Consider the following 13,103-nt stretch of genomic DNA (forward strand, 5'->3'; position numbering starts at 1 on the left):
GAGACTCACTCGCGGTAAAATTACCACGAAAGTACTTCCCTAAATTCATCAGGATTGTTTTTGAGTCGGTTCGCGAAGCGAGATGCTCCTTGCTGTCAAAAGCGTGTGGATTTATCGCGGCTCACAAACTTTCTGTTTATTCTTACACCGACAGCAAATAAATCCCGCGCACAAAGATCTTCAAAATTTTTTCATTTGCTTTTTTAAACAGCTTCATTAGGTTTTGAAGACCTACCATGCATGTATGTTGACATTCTTATAACAATGTAATTTAAGTTAGTCCCCCAATACGTTTAAAGAAACTAAACATAGTGCGCATGAATACATGGTGTATGCAAATTTTAAAATTCAATTAGTGTCACAGGCGATTGTACATTAAATATGCGATGTACGTTTCTATAAATATATCAGCTACAAAAATAGATTCATAAACACGAAACAAATAACTTGTAAGTAAATATTTTATAGTTAAGAAAGTAATATCTCGCTTTCTTAGGTTGGAAAAGCATAGTAAATATTTGAAAATGGTATTGGTTTACGATCGATCATACTCCCCGTCGAGGCCTCTTCGAAAGTGTGTCAAAGCCTAAACCATGTGACTATTTCTGCGGGAATCTACCGGGGTGAGACGAGGAACGCACGTTCAGTTTGTTATGTTTTCGCTTTCAGAGTATTCTACAGTCAGATATAGATAATCACATTTACCGTATTTTGCCGAATAATACGCATCTCCTTTTGGGGCCTGTAAATTGTGAAAATGCCATTGTTCGTGTGTACAATCACATTTAACTTCACGAGAAATCTTCGTGGAAATAATGAAGGTTCTCAAAAAAGCATGTACTGGAATTTGTATACAGTACATAATTTTTTTTTTCTCATGAAAACGGCAATCTTGTCCCTATACAAACTACATAACAGTATTTTCGGGGAAATAATGTTAATTTCAGCAAAGCGCGAGAGCTTGTAGCAATAAAGTTTTAACAGACTCGATATTTTCTTTGTTTAAAGTTCATATCAATTAAATAGCCGATGCGAGCGTTCAGTGTTTTGTAATCAAAACATCACCCAAGCTTCGAAAAATGACGTACCAAGGTGCGATATAACGACCACCCCCCTCGGTAATTATAAACGTACCAATATTTGATTGGTACTAAATGAAGAATTTAAACAGAACCCTCTGACATTTCGCCGCATTTAGATGGGTAAGTACATCAGTCGTTTACTGCAAAAGAAAAGTGAAAATTTAAAAGTAATCGCATATTCCCAGACCCATGAAAAACGTGCAACATGCAGAAATCTGACAAAATCAAGTGACAAAGGACGTGTACACAAAACATATGCTAATCACGGTATCATAATATCATGGCAGTTTTAAAATTTTAATTGGCTGTTTCATGATAATTAGTTACAGGGTGTAAGATATTTTTTTAAAAACAATTTTACGCTTTTAGATAGGTAAACAACGCGGCGAAAAATTAAGTGCACATTGCATTGACTACATTATATGTAAAAAAAAAAAAAAAAGTGTCCCTTCTCATGAGAAAATTAAAAAGTGTGTATTATATTTAGTTAAATACATGTACCAGTGAAAATTAATAAGCATAATGCATTATTCCGATTGTATTTTTCCCTAGAACTCCCTAAACCCATTTCAGCCATATTTCTAAATTCATGTGAATGTATATGAGATTATGTAAACAATTATTTATGCCCCCTTTCAAAGAAGAAAGGGGGTGGGGTGCTGCACTTGTCGGTCGGCAGACCACATGTTCACTCAATATCTTGGGAACCATTCACTTGATCGTTATGATATTTCAAATGTTTGTCTGTTATGAATAGAGGGGGACCCCTATTGATTTTTTATGTCAAAAGGTGAAGAGTGAGTCCACTTTGGACTCTGTCGGTTCAATATCTTGAAGACCCTTTGCTTGACAGACATCAAACTTGGTACACTGGTACAGCCTATGGAGTAGATAACCTTTAATGATTCTAAGGTTACATAGTTAAAGGTCAAGGGTCAAAATGGACACAGGAATATACTATCCACTCAATATCTCGAGAACCCTTTGCTTGACGGACATCAAACTTGGAACACTGGTACGTCTTAAGAAGTAGATGGCCCCTATTGATTTTGAGGTCACATGGTTAAAGATCAAGGGTCAAACTGGACATAGTAATGTATTGTCTCGTATATATCAAGAATCAGTGGTTGATTGACACCAAACTTGGTACACTGGTACATCCTATGGAGTAGATGGCTCCTATTTATTTTAGGTCACATGGTCAAAGGCCAAGGGTCAGTCCATTCTGGACATAGGAAGATATTGTCCACTCAATATCTTGACTGGAATTGGTTTGCTACTATTATCAATTAAATGATGCATGTGTATAACCCTTTTCAATTCTGCACCACGTTGGGTGGGTGGGTGGGGGTATTGCTGTATGTTTGTATTGTTTGACAGACATTTCTTGTTTTCTTTATTGTTTTGATGGTAGCATTTTATGATTAGTTGCTGAATAAACTCTCAAAATATGCACAGAGAGTCAGTATAGTAAAAACAGCGATGTTTCTTACAGATGTCAACTGCATAGTCATTGTAACATTGACTAAAGTGTAAGCTCAAGGAATTGATTTACTAAACTTTTTTGTTGGATGGTATCTTCTTACAACCATTGTGGTGCTTATTTGAGGGTTTTATGTTGTGATATAAAGTACTATATGACTACATAATGATTTTCCTCCAATTCTTAGCATTTGTACATTTTTATGTACAGTATATGCATAGGTGTGCGTGTATATGTTTGTCTGTATGGATGTATGTATACATGTATGCTTTGTTTTTTCTTTCTTCTTTTATCCTTTTCTCTTTTATTCTACTCTGTGTACTGACTTTGTTTATTGTATATTGTAGTATTTGTATTTCTCTATACCTTTTTGTACATTGGTTTATGAGAATAAATCATCATCATCATGGATTGTTTAGCACAATCATCAGTTAGCAGTGACTCTTTACATCCATGTAGGATGTATACATTTAATTTAAATGGCAGTGGTCATACCTTAGTCAAATTTAGTCACTTTACACAGGCATGATGCATAAAAGTATAACTCCTGCTAAAAGAAGCGTGCATATGCGAACTCACACACACGATGTTCTTCATCCTTGATTACTAGTATCTTGCTCCTTTAAGATTACCTATTCCAGTTTACAATGAAGTGCGAGTCGACTCTCAGGCCCTTCAGGCCTTTGATTTAATGATGATTTTATTAGATCTCCAACTCTTTAGATAAATAACCGTATGAGTATATATATATATATATATATATATATATATATATATATATATATATATATTATTTGAAAATATATAGATGTATAATTTATTACCCAGATGATCATGATTCTCGTTAGCCAAGAAGTGTGCATTTGATCACCGGAAATTACGGCACGATGCCGATTTTTTGAGCATCTCTCAAATGATATTTCAACCCTTCTTCCATCGTCGCTCGAGATGAAAATAGGAAGAATATTGTCAGTTTTTGTTGTTGTAAATTTTCAATCCATATCTAAAGTCTCCTGCGCGACGATCGAAGAGGTGTTCAATTTCACCGGTTTATCTATGATTACATGTATAAGTACCGGTAGATACCAAAACCATGAAAACAAAAAGACACAGCAAATAGCCTCATAACCCTTACTTTATTTGATTATGTACTACGCATGCTCATAGATGCGTTGATTTTCATATGTTTTTGTGAGTAAGTATGAGTTACACCTTTTATTAGATAGATTGATTGTTTTGATGTTGTTTCGCCACATTCAACAATTTTTCAGTTATATAGAGGTGCCCAGTTTTTATTGGTGGAAGAGAGAACCCAGATATAATGTACCTGGGAAGAGACCACCGACCTTCCGAAAGTAAACTGGGAAACTTTCTCACTTACCGGCGCGAGCGGGATTCGAACCCGCACCGACCCCCTTTTATTAGAAATTAAACGTGAAAATATCTGCATCGCAAAATAATGCACACACCCCATAATCATAAAAGCCGAGTAGAATTTGGCCAATGCCGAACCTATTTCTTTACAGAATTCCGAAATCCGTTATATCTCGGTCAAGAGCTGGCAATCTACATGGAAGTTATTAAACTTTTTTTGAGTATGTTTTCATACTCAAACTCGAAGTCTAGGTTATAAAATCTTTATCATACTCGAATGGAATACATGCTCAAGATTTTTTCAATATGATTCGAAGCTTGCTCAAAGTTGTACTCAAAAACAAACATGGCTGAGTTTGAGACTGAATACCGTAAAAGTTTCATAACCTCCAGGCCATGATTTTTTTGTGTACTGTGATAAGAAATTAGCAAATTCTGTCAAATGTTTTTAAACATGCTTTCTACATCATTTGCTTAGAGATTTCTACTTCCCTTTACATTTAATTAACCTACATTTTATCACCGTTTTAGCTAACAATCGACAACTGGGATTCTCAGTATATGCCTTTAACGACACCGGCTTCGAACCACCGTACACAGGGAGAGGACTACGAGTATATGCTCACGACGCCACATGTCTTCCAATGATTTACAACGTAACTCTCAATACAGTGACGAAGGGGATCGCTTTATATAACTCCAGAATAAATGAACTGCTAACAAATTGTTTCGGATATGAACCGTCATTTGCTACCCTTGAAACCTGTGAAATATTGATCATGGGTACGTAGTCATTGTACTTGAAGCGACTGGATTTCTTTGAAATATCCTGACAAAGTCCCATAACGGGACGTGTTCATAATTGATTTCTATACTGCTTCTGTGATTATACGTTTATATATTCTAAATTCTTTAATTTCTAGGTTGTGAAGAGAGACATTATGGAGAAAATTGTACATCTTGCGATTCAAAATGCTTAGACAGGCAGTGTGATGCATTTGATGGGTCCTGTATCTATGGATGTCATAACAGTTTGATGATCGCTCCTGGATGTAATGGTAATACTATTTGTTTCAAAAGATAATTCCAAAAATTTAGAGCTGACATGAATTCAATTCCAATACGCCAGAATTCATCTTCTCGGCAACATTTGTTTGTCACATGACCTGATGTGTTGCACTATTATACGTTTGTGAGAGAGCGATTTTTCTAGCATGCCTGGACTGGAACATATCTCAAATACTGATATTGGAACATGTCTCCAATACTAATATTATATACTGAAAAAATAAAGAAACGTATATATCCTTAATAGCCACATTTTAAGTTAGTCCGGGGTGTTCTTCAGACAACAAGAAAAGAGGGAAGCACGGCTTAGATGCAAAATGTTGAATTTTTAGCTTTTCCCTGGAAAAGTTCTAAAGAAAGCTACATCGGAGCTATTTCAACAGTAGAAATCAAAACAATTTTCGATAAAAGATTTCTGTTAAGGTTGATCGATCCTCATGGGATGTCATAGGTTTTTGCAAAAATCTTAATAAATTAAACTTTGTACATGATAGAAATATATCTTTCTGAGGAATTTTATTCACTGGATATAATAAAAAATCTGGTAAACTATTAATACTGAAAAAGTTTATATTTTCCATAGATAATCAATTTTTCATGATTAATAAAAAATTGTCAAGGGCAATAACTCCTATGCTGGAACTTCCTCTACTGGATGTCTATTATACATTGGTTTCCCTAATATTCACAATTAATCTATACATATTTATGAATTAGCATTAAAAAAAAACCTGTTTATACTTAAATTTTGTCATTTCAACAAGTTTTTATATATTCTTATTATTCTGTTTAGCGAAAATGTGGATTTTTTGTATGTGTGACATCTTTTAAAAAGGTGGCAATATATACATTTTCTTTGGTTATTAATTAGATTAAACTATATATTTTGTGGAAATTAATAAAGTTTTTTCTACTTTTAACCATCAATATATATATCTTAAAAAATGAACCCCAAGATTTTCTGGTACAATGTACAGAGGTCTTAAACCTGAGATATTGTCTATATACTTTGTAGTTTGTAAAGGACTGTTGTATGGAGAAAACTGTACTGAACCTTGTGGACATTGTTTCAATGGAAGCCAATGTGACATGACAGGTGTCTGTCTTAAAGGATGTGAACATCAATGGGGTGGACCCCTGTGTGACGGTATGCTTCCTTTTACCTTCTACATTTTTTATCGATATTTATCAAAAGACCCACGTCCCCGTATTTTAGTATAAACATAGTTTAGCTTACTTGTATGACTTTCAGAATTTTCAATTTTTTTTATACACCTGATCAATATAATGTATCTTTCTGATGATAAAAGATAAAAAGAAAAGAAAAGTGATTGTGATCCTAAGAATATATATGGCCATTTTGGATTCCTAGTCACCGTTTTTATAACATTGTAACCAATTCCCTTTTAGCAAACCTAAAGATCACAACCTGTTCTTCGCGACAAACATGTCGTTGACCATTGTCAAATATTTTCTAATTTCTTTGCTTTCGTTTAACATAAGTTGACATGACTAACTAACTGATGATTTTCAAAGAACTATCATGAAATACATTTGAATAGTTTGCAGTGGCGGATTTTACGGACCAAACTGTACACTACAATGTGGACAGTGTAAAAATGGTTCATACTGCAACGTGACAACTGGGATATGTGAAGAAGGATGCCAGGATAATTGGAGGGGCGACAAATGTGACGGTAAATCTTAATTTATCAGGGGAAATACTTTGATTTTCATCCAGTATTACAATGTCAGTATTAAAATAATACTTCTAATTTCCAGGGAGTCCTGATGCATTACATTAGGGCTCACGGCGAGTATGACCGGTCAACAGGGGATGCTTACTCCTCCTAGGCACCTGATCCCACCTCTGGTATATCCAGGGGTCCGTGTTTGCCCAACTATCTATTTTGTATTGCTTATAGGAGTGATGAGATTGATCACTGTTCGTTATCTTCACCTTGCATTAATTCTTGCCATTAAATCTAGGGAACTGTACATGTAACACACAGCTTGGTTACCATCCATGCATTGAAAATTGGACGAAAAAATCCATCAATGCGCTATTGATTAAAAAATTTTGTTTGGTACATGCATCAAGGAAATACTTTTAAGTTTTATTTCTTATCATTTAAGGATATGCGAGACGATGATCACGTGATGGTTGTGAATTTAGTATAAAGAGCAGGGTACATTAAGCCCCAATTTTCTCCTCAAAATTAGGGTAAACCTAAAATGAGGTTTCACTTGGTTTAATCATTATGATTATGCACTAGGGCATTGACCTTGATACATGTGCGAATTAGTGACGTAATATGTTCTGTGACGTCATTTTCGTCATCTACGATTGACAAGATTTATCGAAATCGGCAAAATTGGTTGCTTTTTTTATGTCTTTAAAACCATTTTTAAATATTACAAATATTGAAAATGAAAGTGCGATAGCTTAATCGGTACCTTTACATCAGAGCATAATTGTTCGAAAGTTCGAATGCAAAATTCGGTTATATTTTCCCCGTTTAAAATTGAATTAGTAGCAAATCAAACATACAAGCTTTAAATATATAAACTTGAAAATCAATTCATTACAATATATTTTCATAATTCACATGCTGCAGTACATGTATGTTGATGACATGCATGTTTCCTATCAAAACACTTCAAATTTCACCGATCTGTCGTTTATATTACAAAGTTGGCGAACTCATTTAGGAGAAGTTGCTTCATGATACATGTATATGATAATGAAATATTCGCATCTACCCTGCTATAAGAGTGAATGTTGGTAGTTGATAGATGAACGATGTAATATCTAGATATCTAAATTATTACTCATTTGTAGGCTAAAAGATAAAGTATAGGCTTGTATTGTGTGTTCCAAGAGGACAAAACCCGGTGAACCCCGATCATTACATCGTACATAATGGATAAAAAACATTTCTTAAGAAAATATGTTCACTAGAAACGAACGACTCTGACTGCATTTGCAATCAATGTCAACAGATCTACTACTCTAATCGTTTCATGCTTAATTTTCGGAAGCATTCAGTACTATGTACCTTAAAAGTGATGGGGGTGGGGTGGGGGGGGGGGGGGGTGATAAATCAAAATTCGCATGTAAAATTTATGGAAAAATTACATTCTCAAAACAAAAAAATGTGTGGGCGAAATTCTCCTGTTGCTACGTGGCTGTAATAATTATTTGTTTATAGAATCGCCCTACATTTGTCGATAACTGGCGCACGTGTTCTGTGACATAGACTTATTTAAAATACATGAGAGTCATTGGTTACTATTTTCATCATTAAATCGTGGAACTCACACATAAGGGGACCTTTCTTTTCCTGCATTTACACTCCAACCATCCCACTCACCGTCGTTCACTTAGCATTTAGTGGGCCGGCAGGGTTTGACACTAAGGCACGTCCGACCGACCGAGTCTCCTAAATGATAGGTCCGGTCGGGTAAAATGTCGATTTACTAGTCCGACTGGTCGTGTTAAATAATAAACAAGAAACTACCAATCTTGAACTGTGTGGTGGAATAATTTCTATTTTTAGTTCTAATAAAATAAGTCGCGGTTGGTAGTGATGTTTTACGACATCTACTCGATGTTAATTTTAAACAGTTTATTTGAATTGACTATAATAAAGTGTTTATCAAGTTAATAAATTACGTCGTAAACGTTTGTCATTAACATGAAGTATTTAAATATGGAGAAACTATCAAGGTTTTTTTTTCTGAAAAGTTGGTCAGGGCTAGTGGATATAAAGTCAGGTCTAGTAAAAATCATTTGAAGTAGCCCGACTAGTCTAGTGCTCAAAAAAGTAAATGTCAAACCCTGGTGGCATGTGCACAAAACATCGCTTAATGACTATATCCGAATCATGCGCGGGTCTAAAGTGGGGGTCCGGTAGATCGGACCCCCCCCCCCCCCCCCTTGGAAGTAAATTGTATGTAATTTGTGCTCCAAGTAATGAGGACTGAACCAGATCACAATATTATCATGAAATCATCTGTATAAAACTGAAACGATTGTATGATATACTTTTCCCAATTTACATAATTACCGGTGATTAATGTAAACATTCTAACCAAGCGGTATTCTTGACTTTATTCAATTTTACTAGAAATCTTTATGGAAATAATGCAAGTTCTCAACAAAGCACAGGAATTTGGATACAGCGCAGTAATACTATATTAATTTCAGCAAACCATATATTTTGTAGCATTAAAGTTTGAACACTCGATATTTTCTTTGTTTGAACACAGGCATAACCCTCCGAAATTTCGATGCATTTAGATATATGAATACGTCAGTCGCGTGTCATTTACTGCAAAAGAAAATCGCATATTCCCAGATCCACGGAAATCGTGTAGCATAAAGAAAGTACCCTGAAGAGATGTCTGACAAAATCAAGTGACGAAGTCCTTGTACACAACTATGGCTTCGAAAAACATATGCCGGTCATGGTCACGGTCTCCTTTTGCACGATGATGAATATCTAATATGAATTTAAAATCGAATGAAACTTAATTTGCTTTTTATAATAATTTAATTATTTACATATTGAAAATTTGTTAAGTAACGATATAACATTTTCTACAATTTTACGTTCACTAGTGATTTTCTTGAGATCGATTAAGTGAACAACGTGAACAAGTACACGATATGTCTCCGAATAAAACATTACTTAACCGCCGAGTTTCACCTAAAAAAAAAAAAACAACTCACCCCCTTTTCACACCAAAAATCCTTGAAAAAAAGTGCATATCATATTCGACAAAATACGGTACTTTGCTACACATCGACGTATTCTTCATAATATTCAAACATAAATATGGTGGTTTGATCTGAGAATCAGGGGGTGGGAAAGGCTAAATTTGGTCATCAAATATTCATTTATTTGTCTCAAATGAACAATTTGCATCTAGATTTTGAATTTTTTTCCCGGACCCCCATCCTCTTTAAGAGGGAACAAGTCCCCTCCCGCACTCGCGACTCGGCCGTCTACTTTCAGCAGCCAGACTGGTCACAAATGAGCAGGACTAGTAAATTATAGATTCTAGTAGTCTTTTTCACTAGTATAGTGAAAAAACTTAGTGTCAAAAACTGATTAGATCTTACACCTTTCATTATTTTGACAATTGCTGGAAAATATAAATACCTTTGATGGAAAGCATTATATATCCTGATGCACTGTCATAGTGATTGACTTTGGTACATGTACTGTTAAGTATGGTTCCACGTAAAAATCAGGCAAAATCGCATTTTCGTGATAAGTCCATGTTCACGAAATGAACCCAAACTTAGCATACTAACTCACCGTAATATGTTAAGCAAACATACAAAGTAGTTTTGATTTATTTCGCCTTGTTCCAAAATTATGGACATATAATTATGAACATGGAGAATTCACGCTTAGTGCAAATCTATACAAAACACTACTTGTAATCCCTTTGAAATCTAAAAACAGCAAAGCGGGTATGAAAATATATCATTATATAACATTAAACAAATAAAAAAGGCATGCTATGAAATAATTTTTTTGTTGGAAAGTTTCAATATAACATTTTAAAACCTCTCTGAATGTTTCGATTTTAATGCAATTTCGGTTATCGTTCTTGAATTTAACCTCGATGATCGCTAGGGGCGCTGCGTTGTCAACACACTAAGTGCGCGGAATATGGCGGATCCAAAACTGAATGCCGTGTAGGACAATATTCCGACAGAGTGTGATCTACCCTCAAACCTCATCTAAAGGAAACGAATATATTTAGCTTGAGAGTGTCAGAAATACATTGATGCATATGACGCCACTGACGATAGACCGTGTGTGGAGCAGCCGACAACGAAGACCGAGCAACATATCTTAAAAATATATGACATGTCACCAAGTCGGTGCATTCCGGTAATTTCAAACGGTGTGATTTACATATTTAATAAGTCAATTTATTATTACTAGCATAAAAATCATAACGAATGTTGTATTATACAATGTAGCATTGTATGAGACGACTGTGTACAGATGACACCCACTCCCTTGTTTAAAAAATTCACACTTTACGCTATGATATGTTTTAGGCCTAGGCTAATCGGCGGCATGTTTCATTTGTAATGGTCTGCAATAATAGCAGACATCTTCGTATCCTCCACACAAACGCCTCCTGTCTCAGATAGAAATGTAGATTATGCCTAACTGAGGATCAGTAGGAGTAGGTATCATCTCAAAAGAGTGTGGTTTTATGTACTACATGTAGATTTCAGTCGAATTTGCATATAGAAATTTAAGACACGATATGACTTTTGTGAGATGCAATGTTTAGTATATAATGTAATCCTCTTCTATACAAATTACAGATAGCTTAGTGGTTAGGTATCCGGATTAGTTTGCCAGAGGTACAGGGTTCAAATCTCAGAATGGATGATGTTTTTTTCTTCAATTTATTTTATATACACATCATTTTTTTTTCTTTCAAGGTATTCTATATAAATACACACAATTTTTAAAATATTATTTCATATGCACAAAATCATTTCTTTTAGTGGTCATCATCCAGCTCTTGACAAATCAGAATTCATATTTTAAATATATATGCATACTATTAGACATATCAAAGAAAATATTTAGGGTCTGTAGTTTTTAAAGAATTCCATTTTATTGTCAAACAATTCATAATGTTAATTATAAATCTTCATATCAATCAATAAGTTGAGTCTCTTGACATTTTTATTAGATATCGATTATATTACTATTTAAAGCCTGCCTCAATTTGATATGGTCATGGGGACTGGTCAATGCATGGGTTCTTGAATGTATATTTCTAATAATAATATATAAATATAACAAAGATCAAGTCATTTAACTAATGTATATATTTCTTTAAAGTTTTCATACCAGCATCATGGTAGCTCTTCACCCACCCCTTTCATGATATCTTTGACTAAATCACCATGTAGCAAAAGGTAGATACATGAGTCACAACCCCTCCATTCTCACACTTATATTTTTTTGTGGATCTGCCACCGTTTTGTAAATATGTTCGTAACATATATTTCTGTGCTCATTTGTTCCTTTATCATGTTTATGTCTTGTTTGGGGTTACACTTTTAAAAAAGTATGATTTTGAAATAAAATTTTTAAGCTTCAAAGAACTCTTCCGTGTACATTTATCAGTATACAGTTTATAAAGGATCTAAACTTACAAGTTGCAACTGTTAAAAAATCTTATAGATAATGGAATGTATTGATGAAATAATTAAGAATTCATTTTCAATTCACTTTACAGACACTAATATCTACATGGATTATGTAAAACAGTTGTTTTGTCATCTGAAAGCAACCTGTAATCATACTTGGTAAAAGATAGTGCCATAGACATGATAAATGAGTCAACTTACATTTTTAAAACTACATTATTGAATTTTAAAACAATCCCATTTCTACATTACATGTATTTTCATAAAATTATATAAAGTCAATATAAACTGTCCAAAGTTTACAATATTAATGACACAAATGTCTGCAGTTTCTGTTCTCGTTTTTATTTTTTCCTGAGCAACCATATATATTATACGACTGTAAAAACGTACATTTCACTAAAAGTTTTTGTTCCACTCTTACAAAGGATTCATAAGGAAATCAAGTGCTAAAAAGTTTATTTTAAAATTTGAGCCATAGCATGTTTCTAGAATTGTTAGCCAAAGTTTTAAATGTCCAGATGCTTTGTAATAAATGTTTTAAATTTCATATTACATAGAGCAAAAATGAATTCAAAATGATTTATGAAATAAAAGATATTTTTAATGAATTATTTAGGGTAAAACACAAAAGTTGATAAATTATATCTTAATGTTTTATCATAGGATTCCCTTGAACATGTTGAATGTATTTTCAGTTTTGTTTTTCTAAAGATATATGTTTTAAAAGAGCATAAGCATTCATTCTCTTTATACTTGGGACCATAATGCCAATCTCTTGTCATTCGATCAACCTACAACGTACGTTGTTGACCAGCCTCACAGGAGTTGTTGATTGGTGAATTTCAAAATGAAGAACAGTTGCCAATCGAGCATTTTTTCTTTAATCTGTTAA

The 13,103-nt window shown here is 34.0% G+C and overlaps 1 protein-coding gene across 1 annotated transcript in view; it reads left to right on the forward strand.

Moving 5' to 3' along the window:
• Positions 1–4,476: 4,476 nt before the first annotated feature.
• The window catches only part of LOC125663385 (protein draper-like), a 39,369-nt gene continuing 30,742 nt past the window's right edge, over positions 4,477–13,103 (forward strand). The window contains exons 1-4 of the mRNA XM_056146539.1: positions 4,477–4,722; positions 4,863–4,997; positions 6,023–6,154; positions 6,570–6,704. Of these exons, the coding sequence (XP_056002514.1) occupies positions 4,584–4,722; positions 4,863–4,997; positions 6,023–6,154; positions 6,570–6,704 (541 nt within the window). The 5' untranslated portion in view covers positions 4,477–4,583. The remainder of the gene's footprint in view (positions 4,723–4,862; positions 4,998–6,022; positions 6,155–6,569; positions 6,705–13,103) is intronic.

Source organism: Ostrea edulis, chromosome 8, assembly GCF_947568905.1.
Source record: "Ostrea edulis chromosome 8, xbOstEdul1.1, whole genome shotgun sequence".
Lineage (NCBI taxonomy): Eukaryota > Metazoa > Mollusca > Bivalvia > Ostreida > Ostreidae > Ostrea > Ostrea edulis.